The 25,661-nt window shown below is 58.3% G+C and overlaps 1 protein-coding gene across 3 annotated transcripts; it reads left to right on the plus strand.

The window, feature by feature from the left end:
* The first annotated feature begins 83 nt into the window (after positions 1 to 83).
* TP73 (tumor protein p73) lies at positions 84 to 23,793 on the plus strand. 3 transcript variants are annotated; one of them, XM_075520230.1, is made up of 12 exons: positions 84 to 122; positions 4,029 to 4,274; positions 17,097 to 17,283; positions 17,432 to 17,547; positions 18,089 to 18,198; positions 18,632 to 18,774; positions 19,242 to 19,330; positions 19,665 to 19,789; positions 20,149 to 20,303; positions 20,479 to 20,611; positions 21,620 to 21,713; positions 23,423 to 23,793. In XM_075520230.1, exons 1-12 carry the CDS (start codon positions 84 to 86, stop codon positions 23,741 to 23,743), a joined length of 1,758 nt encoding a protein of 585 aa, XP_075376345.1. In that variant the 3' UTR covers positions 23,744 to 23,793. The 3 variants fall into 3 exon arrangements, with proteins under 3 accessions (XP_075376345.1, XP_075376346.1, XP_075376344.1); XM_075520229.1 differs by lacking the exon at positions 84 to 122 and having other exon boundaries at positions 4,041 to 4,274; positions 20,152 to 20,303; XM_075520231.1 differs by lacking the exons at positions 20,149 to 20,303; positions 20,479 to 20,611.
* The last annotated feature ends 1,868 nt before the right edge of the window (positions 23,794 to 25,661 follow it).

Consider the following 25,661-nt stretch of genomic DNA (forward strand, 5'->3'; position numbering starts at 1 on the left):
CGGCCGTCCCCGCCACCGCCCCGACCCCATGACTCCCGTGGTGGGACGCTTCCCAGCGCTCTGTGAATCCTGAGACGACTAAAATGCTGTACATTAGTGACCCGATGCAGCATTATACCACGGTAGGTGCTACCTGTTATGAATGGGTTTTGCCTTGCTGCTTCTTATTTGAAATTGTTGAAGGTGTCCCTGCTCACTGCAGGGCTTTGGACTAGATGACCTTTAAAGGTCCCTTCCAACCCAAACTATTCTGTGATTCTATGAAATCATCCTCTGCCGCTGAGGCGGGAGCCGGGCGCGTGCTCCGGCTCTGCCTGCTGAGCCTCCGTGCCCGCCGCTGCCTGGGACGGGACGTGCCAGGGGCTCGGTGTGGGGTGAGCCTTCCCCCATCCCATGGCTGCCCAGAGGAGCTGTGGCTGCTCCGGCCCCGGCCGCGAACCCTAACCTGCGTCGGCGTGGGATGCTGCAGCCTTGGTGGCTCGGTCGGCGTTCCTCTCTCGCTTTGCCTGAGCCGGTGCTTGCAGAGCCCACGGTGCGATTTAAGCCTTTGGTGCGAAGGGGTGCGGGCTCCCTCACCCGCCTACGTGCAGACAGCCGGGGTGTTGGCTGGAGCATCCGTCCGAGGAGCGCCCTGTGGTGCTGGGCACCACCAGCACCAGTTTGTGGTCCACCCAGGACCTCCTCAGCCCAGCTCACGGCACGCGCCCGCGGCCCCAGGCAGGCTTTGCTTCCCTGGTTTAAAGTCTCTGGGAGGGTAGAGCAGATGCGAGGGTACCTGCGCTTGCAGGCGATACATTTTCAGCCCTGTCCTCAGGCGCGGAGGCTCCTTTCTTAGTCAAAAGCATTTTGTGCCTGCTCTCTGGCATTCAGAAAAGTTAGATATAGGCAGAGATGCAGCAGAGATAGAGAGGTGCGGTGCTGCACTTCCTGACCAGAAATTACTTCATTCCTCTTTTTTGTCTTACGTGTGTTGGTACAAAGCACATATGTACCGGGTTTGCTTTGTACGGTAGTGCTGTCACTTGGGAGGTCGTTGCTGCAGTTGTGAATATTTATATATGTGTGCGTATAAACGTATGTGTGTGTGTATACATATATATTTACAGACATACAAACACAAGGCTGCGTTGGGTTTGTTGACACACATACGTACACAAACACTCATGCCTTCAATTTGTCTTTTAAGGGAACGTTTCCAAGATGCAGTCTAGTTTTAAAAACAAGTTGGTCATTTTTCCCCTGCACCTGACTTTGGGTATCTCTGCCGGCGGATTTCCAAAGCCCCGGTACCTGGGGTGCTGCCTGTTGCTTTGTGCTGGGGACCCTGGCTCAGGGTGGCCAGCCTGGCTTGCAGCGGTGACGCTCCGGGTCTCGTGCCTCCTTCATGTGCGAAGAGGTTGTCTTTTTCCCCGCGGGAAGGCTCTGTCCTGCGCGGATGTCGGGATGCTCTTCCCAGTGGGTCGGTCCTGATTTACCTGTCCATTCAGCTTTACAGCCACAGGCTTCAGCTGCTCACAGTCCAGGCTCTAAGCACCGCAAACTCACAAAATCATGCAGGGATGACTTTTGCGGAGTTTTTTTCCAGCCACTTCCAAGGGCCGCCTCACCCCTAGCTTGCCCTGCAGCTCCCGAACTTGTGGCTCCTGAGCAGCAGATACCGCCGGGAGGCGAAAGGCTTCCCGGTTATTTCCCATTCCGGCAGGAGACGAGCAACCGCGGGAGCCCAGGCGCCGTGCTCTGCCGGGCGGTGCGGACGTAGCCTGCCTTCCCTGAGCACACACGTACGTGCGCAGGGGTAGCACTGAAGATCGCCTTGTTTGCTTGTCCCGCGCGGAGCGCTTACCCTCCATTCATTCCTAACAAAGGCGCGTGGCCGGCGCAGGGCGTGTGCGCAGCCTGTTCCCTGGGGCCCTTCTGCCATCCCCGGAGAACAGACCAGCTCAGTCGTGGTACTCGTGGATTATTTGGGCTGCGGATCGGCCCTGACTACCGGCAATCCTTTTTCCCCTTGCTGCTCTCCTCCTGGTCGATGCCTGAGCTTTGCTTTTCAAGGGTGGCTCGTGCTGCATGCCTGCCGGCCCGTGTCACCCGCCGCCGAGGCTGCCCTGGCCCTGCAGTCCCTGCCAGCGGCTGTCTGCAGCCGGGCAGTTTCCCGGCTGGATCCAAGGGCTTTCCACGTGCATTTTTAACATCAGTTTTGCTGAAGTTTCTCGTAACTTTTTCTCCAGGTGAAACCTGGGATTGTGGAAAGCTTGGATAGGGGTGGTTTGTCTTTGGCTGGGCTATTTATAGTGTCAAGAAGGAATAGAGGGGTTTACGCACATATTTTAGGGGAGAAAATGGCTATATGTGTAAAAGCAAGCCAGATCTTGTTCAGCATTCCTCCAGTTAGTCACAGGCTCCAACGACCTTGCGAGAGATGCAGACAACAGGAGAACTTTCCCGGAGAAGGATGATTGCCTTTAAACCATTATACATTGTAGACGTTTGGGTGAGGTTGGGATCCCAAGTTAAAACACGTCTCCTGATTCCTAAGCTGTGAGCCTTGCAGCCCTTCGGAGCGAAGGCGGATGGCTGAGCCTGCTGGGCTGCGGGACGGTGACAGCCGCCTTCCAGTCGCTCTCGGTTGCCCCGAGCTGCCCCGGCTGGTGCTGGTGGCTGGCGGGACGGTCCCCGTCGCGGCGCAGGGGAGGCGGCTGAAGCTGGTGAAGGGGGGAGCGCAGGCGGGCGGCCCCGTTCCTCCTCCGACGCAGGGCGCTGCGGGGTCGGGGCGACAAGCAGCAACGCAACGGCCGCCGTGCGTGGTCACCGGCGCAGCGCAGCCGGCCGCCGGCAGCAGCCGCCTCTGGGCCTGCCAGCGTGCTGCTGGCTTGCAAATGCCAGGAGAGCAACCCTTGAGCAATTCGGGAATTGCAGATGTCTGGGGAAAAAAAATCCCACTTGCTTTGAGAAACAGTTATGTTTGGGATATATATTTTTCAATATTAGTTTATTTCTCTACCATAGAAAAAATTATTTTTTTTTGGGTCTGATTTTCAGATGAAAGATTTAGGCCGCTTTAGCCATGCGGCTTTTGAGAACGTAGCCTGGCTTAGGCTATGCCTGCAGATAGAAGAGGTGCTGGCTCTTACTGGAAGTATCTGACAAGAATTGTTCAGAAGAGGAATAAGAAAAAAAATTGTAAAAAGTCAGGATTTGGTCCAGCATGTCTAGAATAAGAGCCAGTACATGCATCAATAGGTACATTTGCTCTGTGACCTTACTGCCGTGTGCTGCATCGCTTTGTAGGTTTGAGGTTTTCCCCAAATTAGATCTGCATCAGTGAAAGCCACTGAAAGCAAACATCCCGGCTAGGAAAGGAATTACACAAACCACCATTCAGAGCTGGCTCTTCGTCAAGAAACGCTTCCAGAAGTGCTGTGCGTGTGTACATTCGCGACAAGTGGATGCATGTGGGAGACATCTGGAAAGCAGGTCGGCCGTTCAGTAACGCCGTCGCAGTGGGAGCGATGCCTTCGGCAGAGGGCTGGCGGTCGCCTCGCGCTGGCGCCGCGTGCCAGGGCAGCTTCCCCGAGCCTCGGCGCCCTGGCCACTAGAAGGGCCACCGCCGAGCAGGGCCCCGTGCGCGGGACGGGGCTGTCTCTGCCCGGCCCGCAGCGGGACATCTCCCACACCTGAGCCAACCCCAGAAAATCCCTGCCCGCTCCCCCGCCGGCAAAAGAGCGGCTTTGCGCAGGCAGATGCGCTAGAAATCCAGGGATCTCGGCAGCTCGCTGCCTCCAGCGAGGATGAAGCTGGTAGAAGGGGATGGTTTAAGTGTATTGAGTTTACCCCTGGCACAAGTGGTGACCTGTTCAAACAGCCAAGCGACCCAGGCCAGCTCTTTTGGCTGGCTTTCCCGCACGCTGGCCCTTTAAGGAGGCTGTAACAGGACACCTGGAGCCCTGGAGAAGTGTGGCTGAGGTTTCCATGTCTCTAAACTGGCTGGTGTTTTCTTTTTTCCCTCCTCCCCTTTTCCCTTCCTCCAGTCCCAGTTCAATTTGCTGAACAACAGCATGGATCAGAGCATCGGCAGCAGAGCAGCCTCCACCAGCCCCTACAGCTCCGAGCACACCTCCAATGTCCCAACGCATTCGCCCTACTCGCAGCCCAGCTCTACCTTCGACGCCATGTCCCCGGCTCCCGTCATCCCCTCCAACACTGACTACCCCGGTCCTCACCACTTTGAGGTGACCTTCCAGCAATCCAGCACCGCCAAGTCAGCCACCTGGACAGTAAGTTGCACGTCTTCTTGCCTTCGCTAGAGAGACGCTTGCTACTGCAGGCGGTGTTTTCGGCCGCAAACACCCGAACGTCTCAGTGGTGCTTTGCAGCGGGACGCGGAGGGGACGCTCGCGCGGGGTGGCTGCAGGACGCAGCCACCACCCGATGGGGACTTCACCTGCGCAGGTGGCCCTGGAAAGCAAAACGTGCGGGAAACATCGGTGCTTGCTTTTCAGGGATGTTCTCCAACAGGGCTGTTAGGCACAGCGGTTCAAATGTAACTTCTCTCGCAGCGATTCCCTAAACTGGGGGTAAATGTCCCCAAAAATTGCAAAGCTGGAGAAGTGTCCTGGGGAAGCACCTGCCTTGTTCTCGTGGTGCTTCCCTACACGTTTCCCAGCGACCGCTGTCAGAGGTGAGGCAGTGGGCAAGACGGACCTTTGCTTGCATCTGCTGGGGCTGTTCTCAGCTTTACTGTAAATTCTTGCTTGTCATTTACAATCCTTTTTCATCTCTTCTCAGAAGAGTAACTTAATCTCTAGAAGTCACAGCAAAATAACAGAGTAGGTTCTTAATCACAGAGGGATCGCTGCACGGCAGCGTGCCGTGTGGGATGTGGGCGCAGCCGCCCGGTCCTCGGGAGCAGAGATGCAGGTTTGGTCCACTGCCGATCTGGCTGCGTGTCTGCAGCCCGGCGAGGAGCCCTCTGCAGATCAGGGACCCGGGAACCGGGCAGAGCGTACGACAGCTGCTTGCCTTTTTGTGGCAAAAGGTCCTAAATTCACATCCTGGCTGCTGGCTCGGTGTAGCGCTGTCCCTGTTTTAACAACAAACAGCGCTTGCGGCCGGTGTCGGAGGCATTTCTGCAGAGGACGCCTGCCTGAGCACCTGGGAGAGCTGCTCACCGGCACGCTTGAGGCAGGCGGGTTTTCTCCTCTGGGAAATATTAGCGGAGCAGAAAGGCTGGGACGAGACAACTGACACAACGAGGGAGGAACGGGGTTCTCTCTGGGGCTCGGTTTGACATTATCACGAAACAGGCAGAGCAGACCAGGAGTGATATATCAGCCCGAGGTATGATAATGACTTTTATTTTTGGAAGCTGACGTGTTTAATTGCCGAGACTACCCTTCCCGCGGTAGCCAGAAAGCGTCTCCAGCTGCTTTGTGCAGGCAGACCCCGGGCCGTGGCCGGCGGGTGCTCCTCCGCTCGCTGCCGCTGGCGCGGCGTCGCGGGCTGCTCCCGGTGCGTCGTGGCGAGAGCAGGCAGGAGGGGACGGGCTGCGGCAGCTGCCGCGGCGCCCAGTCTCTCTCCTGCAGACACCAGCGGGTGGGTGGAGTGGGCAAACCAGCAGCAAGCGGTGTTCGAATGCAGCCAAATTCATGGCTGGGGCAGCGGAGCAGCTTCCCTGCGTCCGGTCACCGGAGCTTCACTGCCGAGTTGCGCTGACCAGGGGCTTGGGACCAGCGCCGCGATTAAATACGCCTTGCCCTCGCAGGAGCAGTTGAGACTTCACTCTTTTCCACTGTCTTCCCTTGCAAGATGTTGCTGAAGGATGCATTTCGTTAGGTTTTGAATAAACTGAAGGTCGTCAGGGTAGGATGTGACTCCAGCCCAGTCCTATCCCTATTGGGGGATAGCTCACATCGGTTAAAAGTAAAGCTGCATAGGACCTGCACAGGGACAGGAGGCACTCCCGGGCCATTAAAGCATCCAAATGGAAACCAACCCCACAACGATGCAGGGTGTCTTGTCCCAGCGTGGAGGGAGGAGGACAGGAAAGTGTCCGATGCTCACTTGCCACTGTCGCCGGCTAGCCGTGCTGGGGAGATGGCTTTGGGATGGGGCGGACACAGCCGCGGGCAGGGCTGGGCTGGGTGCTGCAGGACCCTCGGACAGCGCTGCGGACAGGGTGTATCCACGCACGTCAAAAGATGGAGAGCACACCTACTAAAGAGACGCTCTGTGCTCACTTTAATGAGCAGTAAGGAAATACTGTTCCCTCGTCCCAGGCGATGCATGTTGCAGCTGCAGGGAGTAAATCAAAAAAGCCACTAAGGTCTATTTGGCCGGTCGTCCCCAGAAGGAAAGAGGGAGCAGCAGGAGGGTCCCCGAGGCAGTCCCACGCGGTGAGGGAGCCCGTGACGGCCCCCTTCCCTCGCTGGAGCCATCCCAGCCACTGGGATCTTTCCAGAACTCTAAACTGAGCCCAGACTGTCTCAGCATCACCCCGTGCTGACCGTGCTCCTGTAGCTGTTGGGTCCTACTGGGAGCTGTGCTAATGAGGACGGGATTGCTTTTTTTCTCAAGCCTTTGTGTTAAGGTCTCCTTTGTACGTCAGAGCGGCCGGTGCCACACGGATGCTGTCAGAGCCCTCCTAGTCTTGGGGGAGCAGCTGGACTCGAGGGATGCCTGGCAAACCTGCCACGGGCAGCCAGGAGCACCTGCGGGGGATGCGCCCACCGGCCGGGGCTGGGAGCCGAGGCTGCCGAGCCCGTGGCTGCGAGGGGGGGCCTCCCGGGAAGCGGTCCGGAGCGGAGGAGTTAAATGCCTGAACCGGCTTTAATACTTGGCGAGGCAGTCAGTGAGGTGTGCGGAGCTCTGAACTGCGATGCTGGGGTGACCGTGCATCCCCCAGAAGCAGGCTGGCGGCAGGACTAGCGCCAACCGGTCCACATTTCCCTGCACCGAAGCTGAGCCTCGCGGAGAACAGAAGTGGGTCAGCAGCGTCTTGCACCCTGGAGAGCGCGGGGGATGTTTCATTTGAAATAGTAATTTCTGCAGGACTGCTGACGTGGGTGCAGACTGCCCGGCTCGCCGAGGTTGCCACGTGAAGAATGGTCCTGCTGCGGCGACAGCCAGGTTCGCTCCACGTCCTCCTGGCCGATGGCTGTCACAGCCACGCCGCTGCACATTTTGTGCTGGAAGACGGGGCTGCTGCCTTCCTCCCACTCACCTTGAGCTCTGCATTGCCACTGCTGCGCTTGAAAGTCTGTCCTGGTTAAACGAGGAAAGGAATTCAGCAAAAAAACCTACGTTACATGTTGCCAGTCGGTCAATATACAAATAATGATGTACGTACACAGTGTGATTCTCTGCATAAGCTGTGACTGCGTATGTAGCAGCGTACAAGACTAGGAAAGCTGTTAGAAAATGCAGGCACTTGGGAAGGAAAGTTAAATGTAGAGGTAGTAGGGCTGGGGACAATGACATCTGACAGCTCGGTGATGGTCCAGCCAAGGGTCGCTGAATTAACCGGCTTGGTGCGCTACAAGACACACGGCTTGATTCAGCGCTTTGAAAGAAACACACTGCCTATTTCATCCGTAGCTAGGGAAGCCCCATGGCCTTCGAATACTTTAAGATTAGCTGCACCAAATAATTTACACCAGGGCCGTTGCAAGCGTTGACCACAAGTTTGGCGGAGCCGCCTTGCCAGGCAGCGGTTCGGGGCAGCGGGGAGCCCTCCACCCCGGAGGAAGGCTCTGCCAGACCGGCAGCTCCGAAGGCCTCCTGCAGTCTGGGGTCGGATCACGGAGAATCCAGCCAAGGAGGAACGGACAGCTGGTGCACAGGCAATGCCGAACCAAACAGCTCGATGGAGTCGTCTTGTCGCACGATTTGACATAGTTTTTTGATACAGTCCTAAGCTTTGGGTGATGGAAGCGTGCAGCCCCATAGATTTCTGGTTTTGAAGGGTTTTGACTGAATCCCTCTGGCTATTCCTCTGGGAGACTTGGCATTATCCATTCTCCCATGCTTAGGGAAGGAGGCTCCTAATGAGCCCAGGGCTCCTGGCCAAGGACCGTTTGGAGATGAGCTGTCTGCACGGTGGGGTGGCTTGCTCTACAGGGGCTGGGCAGGCAGTATCACCTGGGCAAGGAGGGCAAGGTGTCACCGAGCCCACTGCCCTCCTGTGCAGCTCTTGTGTCCACACTTCAAACCCTCTGTTGACAAAACCGAAAAGGTTTGGGAGGGAGATCCAAAGATGATGAAAGATTTGGAAGAGATGCCTTGTAGGGCGATACCAGAGAAACATTCTGCATGAAAGGTCTCCACGAGAAGAGGAAGGGTGGCTTGATCGCAGTCTGCATAGGAGGTGGTTTCTGATAGCAGACAGCTCTTTAATCTAATAGAAAAAGACATAATGAGATCCAGCGCTTGGAAGCTGAAGCCAGGCAAATTCAGACTAGAAACAAGGTGGAAATTTTTTAACGGTGTGGATAATTAACCGTAGGAACAATTTACCAAGGAATGCGGTGGATTCTCCAACTCCCGAAGTATTCAAATGAAGAGTCTGCATATCTTTCAAAAGATAAGCTGTACTTCAGGCAGACACCGTTGGCTCAGTGCAGAATGAGTAGGCAGGGGTCTTAGGCCAGCAGCGTAGGGAATCGAACCAGAGGATCATCATCTGTTCTCTCTGGCCTTAAAATGCTGAATTTCTAAATTTAGGAAATGGGTGAATGGAGAAGGGGCGAAGACTTGGAACAGGGGTTTGGGGCTCGCGTTGCCAGACCCAGGTCTGTCCTTGCAGGGGGATGCCGGGCAGCGGGTGGGTGACGTTGGACGTCCTGACTCCCGGGCTGGGCTCTGAGCACCGCACGTTGCCGCAAGCTCTGAACCGAAGCGGCCGCGCTGGTCTGTGCTGCGGGAAGCCCCCTAGGCTGCCACCGCCTCCCTTTTCATTTTTAATGGCCTTCTTATCAGCAGAGAGCAATGGCCAGATGCTGAAAATAAGGTTTTCCCTGTAGGTTCGAAGCCCCCCTCTGGTAGGCTGCTCCGACGGGGCTGGGAGGAGGACCGGGAGCTGCGGCGCTGCAAGACGGGGCATGCCGGCAGCCTGCCTGTTTGTTGGAAGCTATCAGGACTCTCGGTTCCCCGGAGCTGCCCGTACACGCTAGAGCCGCGAGCCGATCTCGGCTGTTTTCTCACAGGCAGCCCCTCGCCACGCCGGCCAGCTGGTAACTGATAGATAATTAGTATTTTTCTCAAGTCGGGTTTGCGGCAGATCGGTGCTCCCTCCCCTCTAAAACGCTATCACGTGCGCCAGAGCCAGCAGAAGCGTTAATAGGGTCTTTGGCCTCCTGTGGCCTGGCTGCAAAAGGAAGCAGGGGCTCGAGCCCCCGGTGCGGGGCAGCTGCCCGGGCTCGCACGGAGCCCCTGGCGCTGGGGGGAGACGGACAAAGCTCCGAGCCAAGCAGGGGGGCTGCCCTAGCCCGGGCGCGGGCGCAGGGGGGTCCGGGCCACCTCCGGGGTCTGGCCCGCTGCTTCGGGGAGCAAACAGCCTGCAATGGAAAGGCCGGAGAGGTTCGAAGCCGAGGCGAGATGCTCCTGCTATGACGGACGCCGTCCAGCAGTTACCCCCAGCAAACCTGTCTGCGTCCCAGCGCTCGGCCAGCGCGAGACTGCCACGTTGAACCGGTTCCAGTTGCTCTGTAGAGCTTGCAGGTGGAGCGTGGGCACTGGGGGAGCCGAAATGGTTTGCCTGATGCTAACTGAATGAGGAGGATGGAAATAGTTGGCGTGGCAGGAGATAGGTTCTCCCTTCCTGGTTGCTGTCTGAAGCTTGCTGGGGTAGAGGTGGTTGTAAAGAGGAGGAAAACATTTCAGGAGCGTCTATGGAAAACGAGCCCCCTCTTCAAACTCTCTCTGGCACCTTACCATATTTTAGGGAGGTACCTGTGCAACAGCAGGGGCCTGGAGATGAGCGGGGTCAGGCATGGCTCAGTACGCTCTACCTCAGAGCCATAAACATCTTTGTTTTTATCTGAGTAGCTGGGCAGAAGAGCGTGGATATTTTGGCGTGCCAGAAGTAGGAAAGCAGCCTCAGCATCAGCCTGCTCCAAAGCCCATTGAAGCCAGCCCACTGGAGGCTTTCCACCAGCTTTCGCAGGGCGTGGATGAGGCTCCAGGAGCTCCAGACACAATGGAATTAAGAAAAAAGGCAAAGGAATTCGGTGTGCAATGTTCCAACACGATCCCGCTATCAGCTCCACTATCTCGAACGTGTATGGTATGCGCAGGTCAAGGGAATGACTTACTGGCAACCGCTGCTCCAGCGGGAAGGCACAGCTCTCCTGCCGGGACTGCTGCCGAGGCGGGAGAGGACGCACCGGGGAAAGGAGGTTGCTCTGGCCAGCTCCTCTGCCTTGGGATCTGAAACACACAGGGGAGGTGGTGACCGAGGGATCCGCTGGAGCAATAAATAGGCTGCAGAAGGAAACGCGTGCCCGCGCTCTGGCCCGGCGGTGATCTCGGGCGGCGGCTCCAGCAGAGCCCCGGGGAGCGCGGCGGCCGCGTGCCGGTGGGTCAGCCAGCGGCACTGCCCGCCTCGGCTGCCCTGGCCACGTCCTTCGGGAGCGGGCGCGGGGCCTGCTGCCGCACCGCGGGAAGCAGGGGGTGTTACCACACGGGGCTGCATCCCATGCCCCGAGAAGCACGGCTGAAAGCGTCCTGGGAGCCCTGACCTCCGGCACCTAAGGGAGGCGGGGAGGCAGATGCTGGGTGGGCCCTTGGTAAACCACGTTCTGTGCCTGTGCCCGCTCCAGGCAGTGGCTGTAAGAAAGCAGGAGCAGCAGCCCACCCCGCTTGCACAGCCTGCCAGGGCTGCTGTGAGAGGCGGTGGTCTCCCCCCGAGCCCAGGTCTCGCTGCTCTGGTTTTTGCATTTTGTTTCCAGCAGCGCTTCCCAAGCGCAACTCGGCCTCTTCTTCCCTCCCCTCCCCTCCCAGCCTGCTCCCCGTGTCCAGTCTTGATAATGCAGCGTGAAATTAACGGCCTTGCTGCATTTTTGGCTTCCTTTTTGGATGAGAGGGAACTCCGGCACCGGCTTGGTCAGAGGACCCGAGTATCCAGACTGGCACGAAGAGATTAAAACAACCCCTGAGCGTGCCAGCGCTGGCTGGCTGAGCCGTGACTAAGAGCGGCTGTGATCCTGCTCGGCGGTTGTTTTAAGGATGCGCACGCTGGGGAAGGAAGGGAGAGGGCTCCTTTGGGGGTGAACCGAGGGATTTTAATCGGCAGTAATGGCACGATAATAAAGGCAGAAGAACGCAGGCTGGAGCGCACGCAGCCTCTCTGCGCCGTGTCTGCCGTGGGGACGGCCCCGGCCCCGAGACGTCACCGGTGGCCCAGCGCTTGCGGGAGCAGGGCTGGGGGACCCGCGGGTGACGGGGGTCCCCTGCAGCTGCCGACGCCCGGGTGAGCTCTGCTCGTCCCCAGGGCAGCGGCTCTGCTGCCCGGCCCGGCCCCGTGCCTCGGCCACCGGCCGCCGCTCTCCTCTCGGGCATCAGCGATGCGCTGGACGTATTCGAACCCGGCTCATAGTAAATGAGCGACAAAGTAGCTCCGGGAGGAATTTCCAGCTCAGTGAGAAGCTATATAGGCCGGTGATTAAAAAGCGGTTATTAAAAAAATTAGAAAGAAAAAATTAGCTCTGTAGTCGGCATGTCTTCCAGGATCTGTCGTAACAGATTCGTCCGAGCCGGTTAACGGTATTTGCGGTTTGCAAGATGCTACATGTCTGGGTAAGATGACAGACACATTATTATCACCTCTCCGCTGCGATCTGTCCGAACCTGTCCCAGGATGCAGCTCTGCAGCTGCTTGCTGGGGAGCACAAGGAAATTAGCAGCCGGAGGCAGCACTTTTCTTCTCTCTCTCTTGCCAGGCTAGTGGCTTTATTGGGATCCATTGACTGCAGTCCTGGACACGTCTTGAGTAGAGCTAATGAGGAGACTGGAATGTAGAAGAGGAGGAGGAGGAGGAGGCTGGTAGGGAGGAGGGGGGAGGACTTGTGGAAAAAGTAATTGTTGAGCAAATCATTTCCTTCAAGAGAGAAAGGAGGACTTGGCTGCAGCCCTCCCGAAGCAGGCAAGTCTAGACGCTTCGGTGTCAACAGTTGAAGATAAATAAGGTTTTATCAGCTCCGAATCTGTTGGGACACATCCTCCTAGCGGTTCTGCTGCCCAGGGAGGGCTGGGGGGAGATGGACTTCGCCGGTAGGTCTTTCCACGCAGAAGATTCAGGTTATTTTTTGTGCGAGGTTGTCAGCATCCAGGGGGAAAAAACCACCTCTCCCCACTCTTGCTTCCCGTACAGGAGAAGCAGCTACGGGTCCGAGCAGCACAGTGGCCTCTTCCAGAGCGGGTCCTGGGTGCTTGCTCAGGGCGAGCAGTGGCAGATGCTGAGGCTTAATTTCCATGCTGCTTCACAGCTGCAGCCGTGTCGGTCGCCATGAATCGTTGTGAGGCATTAGCTCATTTGGATCCTGTGATGGGCAGAACATTTCCTTGGATACAGCAGCAGCAGCACCAAGATGACCTTGGCAAACCCCCGCCGGGGCCGACTGCACCACAGGGCTCTGTCGCTCCGGTGTGCCGATCTCCCGTTACGTTTGGCACCGACACGGCGTGGCCTCCGTCTTGCCCAAGAAATAGCCGCGTTTCAAACGCAGAGGGGAAACAAACCCCATCTAAAGACACTTTAGGGTACCAAGTCCCTAGAGAAACACAGGTTAATGCTGATATACCGCTAGTGCTTAAATAATTTGGCTTTCCCAGTTATTCCTAGTGCTCTGGGCTTGCACTGCAGGACAGATCGCAGTGGCAGGGAAGGGACAGCGACGGAGGTGGCATTACACTTTCACCCCAGCAGACGAGGGCTGACATTGAAAGCTGCACAACTACAGAAAAAAACCCAGGGGAATATACGTTCCGCAGGTTTACGTAAGCTTCAGGTGGATTGCTGGGTGCTATTACTGCTGTTTGCTGTTTATACCGTACCAGCGCCCACAAGCCACACTGACACGTGAACCTGTTGTGCTCTGCAAACGTGCAGTAACAGACACTCTCTGACGTTTTCTGTGAACGGAGATGGCCTTAGTAATAGCGTAACTGGGGAGGCAGACTTGGCCCAAGACTTAGTCTGGCCAGACTAATGGCCCAAAGGGTAGAGCAGGAACGGAAAATAAAGGCAGGAGGTGCCCAGGGACAGAATGTACCCAAGCTCTTCCGTAGGTGTGAAAGAAATCTTGGGGCTGAGGTCTGGACGTGCTGATGCACCAGCACTGGGAAAGCGTTCAGACGTCCCGAGATGTTGTTCCCGCGCCCGGGAGCAGCAGCGAGTTGGCAGCAGCGAGAGCAACGCGGGCTTTGGCTGTGACCCGGCCGCCACGTGTAGCCAGTTTTGAGAGGTCAGCTTGTCCAAACGCGGCAGAGCAGGAAGGATACGAGTGAACGGCCCCGAGGTTCGCCCTTCGTACAGGTGGCAGAAATGTGGCCACGGCAAAAAGAAGAGCACCCAGCAGTGAGGTGGCTGCACTAGTCCGTGTGATTAAATACCGGCATTTTGATCTCCCGGGTTCCACTTTGCAACCGTCTTGTCTTGCACTCGAGGAAAGCGCGGTGCCTTCGTGCTCTCTGCCTTTGTGCTCGCTTTGCTGTCCCTTACAGAGAGCGTACCTTGCAGAGGGCTCTTCCTGGCTGAAAACACAGCTGGGGCCGTAGAGCTTCCTGGGATCCTAAAACCACAGGGCTCATTCGCCCGGTGGCCGTGAACAGGCCGGGTCTGCAGGACCGGGAGGCTTTGCCCCAGCGGCGGCTGCGTGGCTGGAGAGGCGGCTGCAGGACGGCTGCGTGCCGCAGGGAGCCGGGAGCGTGGCCGCACAGGGCACAGCCCTGACTTTTCTTGCCCAGAGTTATCAGCACGGAGTTCCTTAAGAGAATAGTTTGTTATTGTGGAAGGATCTTTGAAGGCAATCCTGGAGCTGTTAAGACATGATAAGGTTATCAGTGGAGGCATGCCTGTGTTGAGCGGCAGCCTTTCTCCCTGCGGGGCAATCGCTCTGCTATTTAACAGAGATTTATCCATGTCATAACATGGTATAATGAGAGAATTTGTTACCAAAGAACTTGCCATAATGCACCTCTACTCTTCCAGAGCAGTTTTATTTCCCAGGCATGTTGAGGACTGCCCGGGAATGTCTACATGAAAGGATCCTTTGACAGGAGTTGTCAGTATTTTAACACCTGGCAAGGAAGAGCCCCCCATCCAAATAACCCTTGTTTTGCCATGTTGTCTCCTCAAAACGAGGGTGTTAAACCCCCGTTGCACTGCGGGCGAGCAGGTTACACGGGCCACGGCAGCGCGAGAGCTTCCTCTTCCAGCCGGGCAGAGGGGAGTAACCGTGTTCCACGCGGAGCCCCCGCTTCCAGCTTAGGCACGATCCCTGCTGGGATGCAGGATCGCACCCAGGAAGCTAACCTGGCTGTAGAGTCAAGGCGTAGTCACAGTCATCGTTGCAAAATTCGGGGATTTCAGTGAAAGGCAGTACTTCTCAGAATCCTCTCTCTCTGGACTAGTCCACGTGCTCCCATACTCAGGGTTAATTCTTGCTACCAGATTCAGCTTCATGGTACCCCTCCCGATCACACCCTCTAACAACCAGAGCATCTTCCCGCTGTCTCTAGCGCAGCGCAGGCCCTGACCCCCGGGACACGTCCCCTGCCAGCCCGCTGGCTGCCCTCCTTGGGAGCCGGTACCTGCTGCTGGCCAGCCGGCCGGCCGGCCATCGGTCCAGCACATCCCCACCACACAAGAGCTGGTGCAGTTTGCCTTGGCGGAAGCCTCTCCCCTTTATATCTTCCCTGCACTTCCCTAGAAATGCCACCTGGAAATGGTTTATCTCGTTTGCCTCTGCTAAAGAGGCAGTTCCTGGGGCGGTACGAGCCCACCCAGCCCCGGCAGGCTCGGTAGCAGCCTCCTTGGGCAGGGGAGGCTCGCTCAACCCACGGGCAGATCCGCTCCTACAGAACGGGCAGCGGGATCGGGAAGCACAGACCCCTCCTGCAAACCCTCCTGATGTGCGGCTGCACCGGGTTGGGCTCGTGGCAGCGGGAAGGCGAGGGCTGAGCCGTTCCTGCCAGCCCCCTGGTGCCCTACCAGCAGCCCCGTGCGAGCAGCTTTGCTTGCCGCCGAGCCCTGCTGCCCCTCTGCTTCGGGCAGCCCTGGCTCAGAAACACCCCCGCCGTCGGGAGAGCAGAGCGGGCGGCCGACGGCACGGCGTCGGCGTCGGGAGCCTTGCTGGCCTCTGCACACCTGTGTTTGGATGGCTCAGGACAAGCTTTAACATCCTCACACGTACTCTGCACGGTGGTATTTTTTTGGCATCAGGCGTTATGTTGTGGGGATGAGATAAAATACTTTGAGCAGGAACATGCCCTGCCATGCAGGGACTGGCTTCTCTCTGTGCGGCAGGGGTGGGCTCTTGTATAGCAAACACATTCTTTGTGAGATGGAAAACAGCATGGCACTGGTGAGGTGGAAGGGAATTGCACAGCCCCACACCTGGGAGCCGAGACGCGTTTACTGGAAGGTGAAGGACGGGCCCTGCCTTCCCCACCCCTCTTCCCGGAGCGGCAGGCAGCCTCCTCCCGCCCGGGCACACGCTGCCAGCCCCTGCCTCGCTGCAGACGATCGCGTGTGGTCGGGCCGGACCCGGGACTGGCGCTGGCTCCGGTCCCACCTGCCCGGGCGCTGCGGCCGCGGGCTCTGCCGCGCTGTGGGGCTGCGAGCAGGGCTGGCTCGCAGGCACGCTGCTGTTCCCTTCCCGTTTTCGGTGCCCACCGGGGGGTTCCCCCGTGCTGAGCAGCTCCACGGTCCTTGCGAGAGGAGTTTGCCCCGCACTCCTGACCGAGCAAATCCGGTTGTGCCCTCACAAGGCGTGTTTCAGTGGTCGTGAACCGATTTCTATTAACAAGCGACTCCGGGCACCGCCTTCAGCTGCCTGCAGAGCATCTTCCTCCCGCGGCCAGCCTGGGGGAGCGGTCCCCGCCACCTCCCCTCTGTGAGCCGCCGCCGTCACTGCGAGCGGCTGCAAAGGACCGAGTCGTGGTCAGGACAAACCCCGTCTGTGCCACATGTGCTAGTCAGAATTAAACTCCGAGGTCTTGCGTAATTAGCTGTGATTCTGTTGACGACGTTAAGCGTGATTTCCTTAGGCTGTGGTGCGTCGGCACTCTTGGTGGTCCCAGCCCTCGGCTCAGCCAGGAGCTGCGTGCGATAACGGACGCAGGGTAACGTTTCCAAAGTGGGCTGAGTGATGCATGGACAAGGATTTAAGCTGATTTTCAGCAAGATTCCCTCTAAGTCACAGTATGGTGGGTGCTCCCGCTTTGCTGCGGCACTTAGGCTAGCCGGGAAACCCTTCCTACAGCGCCTGGGCCTGGACCCGTTAGGTGGTTGTATCTGGTTCATGTGGAAAGCGGATACGATGTAGTGTGGCCGAATTTGGTCACATTTAAATATTTCCAGGGAAAAACAAATATTGAGCCTGGAGGATAAAGAGTTACAGCGAAGACAGGCTGAATTTCCTTTGGTCGCTCTCCCCCGTGACGCGCTGGGACCATGCAGCAGCAGTTTGCGATGCTGCAACCTGTTATGGAGCTGCCACGGAGCCCGGGCGCCGCTGGGGCGATTCCCTCTGCCGCTGTACAGAGCAGCTTTGCGCTGGCACGGCCCCTCCAGCGTGGCTGCGATACGGTGGGCAGTAATTAGCTTTGTAACGAGTCGTTATTTTACTTTGCTGCTTTATTGCCATGTTCGCGTTTCCCTTGGAGCGTTGAGAAAGCAGCAAGCGGGTGGCTGAGAGGAGCCGAGGGAACGGAAAGGCCAGCTCGGAGCATCAGCCCGAGCCCAGCACGAGCCCCCGCGCAGGGAAGGGAACCCTGCCTTTACACCGCAGCGGCGGAGGAAGCCGAGGGCAGGCAGGGCAGCACCCGCCGTCCCATCAGGCCCGGTGACATTCACCCCATGGGCATCTCTTCTTTTCCAGTACTCCCCCCTGCTGAAGAAACTCTACTGTCAGATCGCAAAAACATGTCCCATCCAGATCAAGGTGTCCACCCCCCCGCCCCCGGGCACCATCATCCGGGCCATGCCCGTCTACAAGAAGGCAGAGCACGTCACCGAAGTGGTGAAACGCTGCCCCAACCACGAGCTCGGCCGCGACTTCAATGACGGTGAGTGCTGCTCTCCCCCCCGCCCGGGGCCGCCCCGTCAGCTGGGGGGGCCGCACGTCCCGCCCCGCGCCGCAGCCCTCGCGCGCGCAGGACGAGCGTCCTGGAGAGCCGCCGCCGCCGCCTCTAACGCGGAGGTTTCGCCTTGCAGGCCAGTCAGCCCCAGCCAGCCACCTCATCCGGGTGGAAGGCAACAACCTCTCCCAGTACGTGGACGACCCCGTGACGGGAAGGCAGAGCGTGATGGTGCCCTACGAGCCCCCGCAGGTACCCGGGGCGGGGGGCCAGGACCAGTGCTTGCCTCCATCTGGGCTACTGTAGTTCTGCCTGCGCTGAGGGTGAACCTACTGGTGACAGGGCTGCTCGGCAGGAGGCACGCTTGTGTCCTGAGCAGGAGTCCTGCTGGCCCCGGCACATCTAAGGCCACCCCCTGCTTGCTCCCCGCACCGCAGCTCCGAGCATCCGCAGCTCCGAGCATCCGCAGCTCCCAGCCCTGTGAAGCACCCCAGGGCGTCCCGTTCCTGGGAAGTGGGTTGCAAAGGGGAATCCCTTCCGGTCCAGCCCTGGGGGACCCCATGGTCCTTGTACAGTCCCCTCTGCTCAGTTGGGACCGTCCCCACACCGCCCGTCCCTGGTGCTCCCAGCATCCCCTCAGCTCCCCCACTCGCCCTGCCAAGGCACCGGTCCCGCGCCGGGAGCCGTGGGGGTCCCAGCCTGCCTGCCCCCGCCGTCGCTCCCCGGGGAGGCCCAGCCTGCCTGCCCCCCCCCGTCGCTCCCTGCTCAGCGCCTGCTCTCCCCTCCCGGGCAGGTGGGGACCGAGTTCACCACCATCCTGTACAACTTCATGTGCAACAGCAGCTGCGTGGGAGGAATGAACAGGAGGCCCATCCTCATCATCATCACCCTGGAGACGAGAGAGTGAGTGGCTGTCGGAGCAGGGACGGGCACTGCGGGAGGGCTGGGGTCCCTCGGGAAGGAGTCCTCCCCCGCAGGGAGCACCCCCAGGGGAAGAGGGCATGGCAGCCCCCCGCAGCAGGGGAAAGGCTCTTCTCTGCCGGCTAGGAAAAGGGCTGGCACCGAGGGACCGGGGACCCTGCCTAGCGTCGGCTTCTCCCCCTGCAGCGGGAGCCTTCCTCTGCCCCTGGAGCTCCTCTTCCCCCAGGAGACTGCTGCCGAGGGCTCTCTGCACCCACTGCCTCGGGGGGGCAATTGCTTCCTGAGCAATCCGTTCACACGGAGGGATGGGAAGGCGCTTTGCTGGGCTGGTTTCTGGGCTGGACCGCAACGTGCTGGACGGAGCCACGATGCGCTTCCCAAGCAGAAATAGCCACCGATTTCTCTCTCCTTCCAGCGGGCAAGTCCTAGGAAGGAGATCGTTCGAGGGACGGATCTGCGCCTGTCCCGGCAGAGACCGGAAAGCTGATGAAGACCACTACCGAGAGCAGCAAGCCCTGAACGAGAGCGCAGCTAAAAACGGCAACGCCAACAAACGCAGTGAGTGCCCTTGCCGGGAGAGGGAGGGGGCTCAGGGCACTGCTCTGCCGCAGCCCCGGGCTCCTGGCCAGCACCTGCACCCCCTTCCCGCTCAAAGCCATGCGATGCTTCTGCCTCCGCTCCTTTCCCATCGCACCCAAAATCACAGTGCTGCAGAAGTTCGGGCTCAAATCCACATCCAGGCACAATGCTTTGACATTTCTTGACTAAATCTAAAGTCTCATAAATGGGACCCCCTCCCTTTTCCCTCCAGAGTGCAAAGGTATTAGTGCAGGGCTTTCATGTCCGGATATATTGGTTCTTCATTATTATTACTAATGAAGGGACAACATCAATGCCAAACCCCAGGTGAACAGCTAGCATCCTGCATGGCTTGAGCTTAAATCCTGCAGGGAGCCAAGGTGCTCCCAGCTGTGTCCTGCGCTCCCGAGGACGGCATGCGAACGCTCTTCCTCTCTCCTTTCCAGCATTCAAGCAGAGCCCCCAGGGCATCCCAGCACTGGGCACCGGCATTAAGAAACGGAGGCACGGGGAGGAGGAGATGTATTACGTGCCTGTAAGTGTCAGAGAGCCACGCTGGCTGAGAGCTCGGCTCGGGACAATGGTGGCATCGTCCCCTCTGCGAGAAATGCCTTGGGGATGCGGTGTCGGGCAGGACGGGGCTGCACGGTCTCCCAGAGGGCAGCAGGCACGGGGGCTGAGCGGAGACCTAGAGAGCAGGAGCAAAAGCGTCTGTAAACGCACGTGTCCAAGGGAGTCCTGGATCCCCAAATAGTCCCTGGCCAACTGACACTGCACCTTGTGTGGCTGGGTGGAAAAAAAGGGCCACGAGGAAGGTGGCCAGGTGGGATGGGAACAAAGCAAAGCCTTGGGCTTGTTCCCTCCTCCAGGTGCGAGGCCGGGAGAATTTTGAGATCCTGATGAAGATAAAGGAGAGCCTGGAGCTGGTGGAGCTGGTCCCGCAGCAGCTGGTTGACTCCTACCGGCAGCAGCAGCAGCAGCTCCTGCAGAGGCAGTAAGTACTGCCGAGAGCAGCCCCCGAGAGCCCGCCGCGGGGAGCGGCTGGGGAGCAGCCCTGGCCCTGGCCCTGGCCCTGGCCCTGGCCGCGGGAGCCCTCAAGCAGCCACCCAGTCTGGGGCTGGCCCGCCGGCTCACAGCACGTCTGCCAAACGCCTGCTACTTAGCAAGGGCTGACAACCGCTAGAGAGATGCCATCGGTGCAAAGCAGCTTTTCTGTGCTGCAGTCCGCATCGGTGCGGCCGCCTGCAGCCTCAGCAGGGAAGTCTGATCAGCCAGAGGGGAGCTCTGGGACGGGGCAGGGCGGCTCCATCCCCCCCGCTGCAGCCTGACCGGCCGCTTGGTTTCCCCGAGCAGGAGTCAGCTGCAGACGCCTTCCTCCTACGGCCCCGTCCTTTCACCCATGAATAAGGTTCACGGTGGAGGAATCAACAAGCTGCCCTCCGTCAACCAGCTGGTAGGGCAGCCAGCGCAGCACAGCTCCAGCTCCGCGCCCAGCCTGGGGCCGATGGGTAAGGTCCTCCCCTCGCCGGGCACCGCAGCGCGGGCAGAGCGGGCAGGCAGCGGTCCGTGCTCGCAGGGGCTCTTCCTGCCCGTCGGACCCTCGGCTCCCTGCCGAGGGTGGTTATCACGGCTGGGGGGACGTCTAATTGATCTATTTGTTGCGTTGACATGGCCGCCGCCCAGGACCCGGAATGCTAAACAGTCACCCCATGCAACCCAACGGAGAAATGAATGGGGGCCACTCGTCCCAGTCCATGGTCTCCGGATCACACTGCACCCCCCCTCCGCCCTACAACCCCGATCCCAGCCTCGTCAGGTAGGGAAGGCGTCTGATGCCCTGTCTGTCTTGTCCTCTGATGTTTCTTGCTGTTGTCCCTCACTCTAACCTTCAGATCTGTCTAGCAACTGGTCAACTGGCCACTGGTCCCAACTGAGAAATCACTGCTCACGAAATCACATAGACCGTTCTTCTCGTCTCAGAAATCAAAGCCCAGCTACCTACCAGTTAGAAACCTCTATTGCCCTCATATACCTCTATCTGGGCAATCCATCCCTGCTTAGTTAAAAATTAAACGCATCTGAACGAGAGTCTTTTCCTGCATGTCAAACCAGCACGTAGCTTTGTGAACTTCCCCTTCCCCTTCCTTACCAGCAACGTCTGGAAATCGGTCCACGTGGCTTACTTCTGTCAGGAACGCATCGACAGGTCTGCAGCCACTTTTTGACGTTTCAGTCTTTAAAAAGACCACAGACGTTTCGGCAGACACCCTACCAAGTCAGGGAGGCTGTACGTGCAGTTTCACCAGAGGCGCGTGGCCGCAGCCCAGCGCGATGTGCAAAATACCCCTGCACCACCAGGCTGCACGTTGCAGAGACCGGCCCCCCAGCCCCGGCTAAGGCATGCCCCGATCTCCCCCAGGTAGCTCGAGCTCCCTCAGGTTATTCCGAGTAAGTTACTGAGCTGAAACCTCTGATGATCAGGAGAAAAAAAATATGTAGTTTTAGGAACGAACGTAATCCCGTGCTTCGCTTTGGCATTAGTGGCAGCTGAGGTCGCCCTTGGGATGGCAACAGCCAGAGACGAAAAGCCCGACGGAGCAGTCGGAGCCCCCCGAGCGAGCTCCCCCCGCCCTCGCGCCTGCCTGCAGCCCTCGGGTGCCGCAGGGGCGCGGGAGCCGTGCCGAGGCCGGAGGCAGGAGCAGCTCGCTGCAGCCCCCCGCCTCCAGCGACCTGAAACACGGTTTGCCACTACAGCGATGGTTGCGAGCACAGCTTTTGTTCGTGAGAAGTTAATGCCACTTTATTTTCCAAATTTTTTCTGCAGTTTTTTAACAGGATTGGGGTGTCCAAACTGCATCGACTATTTCACCTCACAAGGTTTACAGAATATTTACCACCTGCAGAACCTATCCATAGAGGTAAATGCTTTGGGAAGATCTGTTCTTACCACTTGTTTCTATCAGCTGTTGATCTGACAAGCAAGGACAAAACTGTTTTAAAGGAAAGGGAAAACTGTGCACCAACCCATCACACAGAATATGTGCTCCCCAGGATTTATACCTTCCATTTACGCATCCTGTCTGGTCCTTGGGATTTAGCAGTAGCTCAGTCATCGGTAGCGACCACGATAGTCTCAATTGGTTCTTCCAGACTGTTAGAGACAAAAGAGCTGAAAGATCCCCAGGCCAGACCTCAGGTAGATTTTCCACCTAACACAGAAAAAACGGCTGAGGTGCTCAGCAAGTAACCCAAAGCCCCCTGAGCCAGCGGGAACACCTCCCCTGCAGTGCAGCGAGTCTTAAATCAGACTCTGATCTGGTCGTACTTCTTCCCCTGTTAATCTTGAAGGCAAAAGAGGCTGAATAAGGGAGTCAAGCCTGGGGCGCTTGTGTTAAGGAAACCCTGGAATGAAATAGCCGAAGTCAGGCAAAAGCTGGCATGAGAAGCGGTAGAGGGGGTGCTGGAAGTACCTGAGCCTGCACGGAGCGTCAGCCCTCTGCTGCTGCCGGTCTCGGTTAAAGCGCAGTCCCTTGGTGACGATATCGAGGGCGGCACGAAGCAGAGGCTTCCCCAGCCCATCAGGGTAAGGAGAAGAAGGGAAAAAACCCCAAACCAAAACTTAACCCCTTTGAGCCATAGCAAGCCCTCTAAATCCCAGAGTTTTGGCCAAGACGAGCTCCTGCCCCGATCCCGTTTTGCCCCAGGCGGTTTGTAGTAGCCGTCACCTACCTGGCAGCTACAATAAAACGCGCGGCCACGCTTTGGTGATGCAGCTGTTGGAAACACGATGATTTTTCATTGGTAGCTGGGGCCAGTTGTGTAACCTTAGCCTGGTTTTGGACCATTTTCTGAACTAACTCCGTGACCGTCTGTAAGCTGTCAAAGGAAACGTTTGGTATGGCCAAAACTTGTAGCAGATCGCTGAGCTGTGTGTCCGAGTCGGCATTTGTAATTACTAATTGCGTACCCGCTGTCTTCTCTAGTTAACACTCACGTGAGTCTCTGTGTTTGGCTTTAACATGGATCTCTGGCAGCTCCCCGCTACGACGGCGTTCGTTCTGGTGCAGGCCCCCCAGTCCTGAGGTTATCGACCTCGTTTGGCTTTACGACCACAGCCCGTAGTGCCGTACCAGCCTGCCGTTGCCCGCGTCGACGCGTGGCGCTGGTCCCCGGGGCAGGTGCTGCCCCAGCCCCCCGGTCCGGGACCGCAGGAGAAGCCAGCCTGGCTGACGGCTCCTCGCCCAGGTGGACGGACACGAGGACGCTTCACGTGCTGCTCTGCAACCCGCGTCCGAAGGGGAAAGGTCCCCTCCCTCCCATTTTCACATCAGTTTGATGTGAACCCACCCCCCCCCACCCCAAAAAAAGAAAAAATCCACTCTAACCTGCAAAGCTGTGTTTGAGTAACTGGTCAAGTGGCCGTTGGTTACAAATGAGACATTGCCCACGAGGGACGCGCCCACGGGCTTGGTGTCGTGACCCAGGGGAGGGCCAGCCCCGCCACCGCTGGGCGCTGGGGCATCGTGCCCACGTGCCCCCCGCAGCACGAGCTCAGGGGTCCGGGGCTCGCTCCCGACGGTACAGTCGCGTCCCTGCCGGCTATGCCTCAGCGGTGTTGTTCTTCCAGGATCTCGGAGCACTGAAGATCCCGGAGCAGTACAGGATGATCATCTGGAGAGGTCTGCAGGAGCTCAAACAGAGCCACGACTACGGGGCCCAGCAGCTCATCCGCTCCAGCAGCAACGCCTCCACCATCTCCATCGGCAGCTCGGGCGAGCTGCAGCGGCAGCGCGTGATGGAGGCCGTGCACTTCCGCGTGCGCCACACCATCACCATCCCCAACCGCGGCGGGGCCGACGAGTGGGCAGACTTTGGGTTCGACCTCCCGGACTGCAAATCTCGCAAACAGTCCATAAAGGAAGAATTCACGGAGGGAGAGATCAACTGAGGGCCTCCAGAAGGCAGCAGCAAGAGACCGGGGGAGGGGAGGGGAATGAAACCCCCTAGGAAAAATATTTTCAGCCTTGGGCGTCTGGCAAAGTGTAATTTTGGTGTCCGGAGGGGAACTGCAAGCCGCGTGTGAAAGCACGGCCCCCAGCCCCACGGGAGGCGCCTGCCCCGGAGAGGAAACCGCAGCGGCTTCGGCAGAGGGAAGAGGAGGGTGGCCGAGCCGGGTCGCCGGGCGGAGCGCGGCGTCCCGCCCGCCGCGGCAGCGGAGGCACCGGCTGGTGCTTCACCCCGTGTTGTGTTTTACTGGAGGATCCCCGCATCCGACAGATGCGGCGTAAAGGCGGCGTGTTCGTCTCTTCGCGAGACCGGCCTGCGTTACCGCTTACCTACCCCGCTCTGCATCCCCCGCGGTGTCCAAAACCGACAGGTCCTTGTCACCGTAGAAAGGACTTAGCCCTTACCTGTTCCATTTTCTGTACAGAGATCTGCCAGTGACTGATGCAAAGCAACGCAATCTGCTTTCCTGACGGACTGCCAAGAAGTACCTGTTTCCTTCAGTTCTTTGTAGAGCAGAAAAGAACCTGTTTGTCAGTTCCCGGTGTGTCCATGTACTTAAATATTTGTGTATATAAACAGAAGCAAATGTACATACAGTATACTCATTGTGCTGTAAGGAGAAAAAAAGATTTATTTTCATGTAAGCTATAAAAATTGATACTTACTCCTGAGACACTATAGTGTCAAGTAAATTAATTTCATGTTCTAGCATGTAAACATGCAGAAAATCACGTCTCCAGCCTTATCTATTCAAAATGCAATTTTTTTTTCCTCCTCTGAATATCTTTCACGCAATTGCAGAGGAGGGGGTGAGCCCGTCAATCCTCCTGGGAAGTCAGAGGTCTGGATAATCCCTCCCCGCTCCATCGGGGCAGTTTGCAGACAGGTTAAACCTAGCGAGCAGGAACACGGGAGGCGTAAATTTGATCCTACTTTGGAGCAAGGAGGTGGACTAGGTGACCACGTGAGGTCTTTCCAGTTTTGTTTTCTGTTTCTGGTCATTTTTTCCCCGGTGCAATTTGTCTGTTGATTCAGGCCGGGGAAAAAACCTCAGCAGAAAGCAAGGACGCAAGCGGGTGTGTCCGTTCCCTCCCTCCCTCCCCGACTAGCGAGCACACATTTTGAAAGGCGACATCCCACAAGGGCTCTCAAAGGCCGCAGGGGCTGCCGCTGGACGGAGGGAGCGAGGGAGGGCAGGGAGCTGCTTCCTTTGGGTCGCTCGAGGTTTCGGGCAGCCTGAGGGAATCCATGCAGAAACGACGCTGCCCGGCACCTTCCCACTGCTGCATCTCCCCCCCCGCATCGCCTCTGCGACGGAGGCCTCCAGAATTCAGACCTACAACTATTTCCCACCTCCCCCAGGCTGGGGAAGGAGCTAGGAGACCCTTCAAAAAGCCCTGGACCCTCCAACCTGTAGGGCAAAAGAAGAGCAGCTCGAGTCCCACCTACGACGTTCAGGGCTCGCCTCGGAGACGCGCCTTCTCCTCCTTGCAGGCCAGCGTCTGTCCCCGCTCGAAGGGAGGATCACGGGGAACGCGAGCGCGCACCCTGTACGTGCCGTAACAGCAGCCCCGGTCCCAGGTCCTCCCTCCGTCGCCTTCATCTTGGGGTCCAACAGCAGCTCCAAGCCTCGGGCACGCAGGAGGTGGCCTCCTCTCCCTCGGGCGATGGGCTCTGCTCTGCTCTCCCGCCCGGGGCGAGCCGCAGGTGGGAGCGCACGGCCCTGGAGGCCATTACGCCCCTCTACACTACCCCGATTAGGAACCCGACTCCTTTGGCGTTGCTGAAATGTGAACCTACGTCCTAAGATAATGGCTAATTAAAGCACTTTAATGCTTTAAAGGTTTTGAAACAATCGT

The sequence above is a fragment of the Mycteria americana genome, chromosome 18 (assembly GCF_035582795.1).
Source record: "Mycteria americana isolate JAX WOST 10 ecotype Jacksonville Zoo and Gardens chromosome 18, USCA_MyAme_1.0, whole genome shotgun sequence".
Lineage (NCBI taxonomy): Eukaryota > Metazoa > Chordata > Aves > Ciconiiformes > Ciconiidae > Mycteria > Mycteria americana.

Excerpts from the sequence above, each read along its gene's own strand:
- TP73 (XM_075520230.1), top strand. The coding sequence starts at position 84 with ATGCTGTACATTAGTGACCCGATGCAGCATTATACCACG. Across the intron at positions 18,199-18,631 it reads ATCACCCTGGAGACGAGAGA|CGGGCAAGTCCTAGGAAGGA; the intron begins GTGAGTGGCTGT and ends CTCTCCTTCCAG. Across the intron at positions 19,790-20,148 it reads CAGCAGCTCCTGCAGAGGCA|GAGTCAGCTGCAGACGCCTT; the intron begins GTAAGTACTGCC and ends TTCCCCGAGCAG.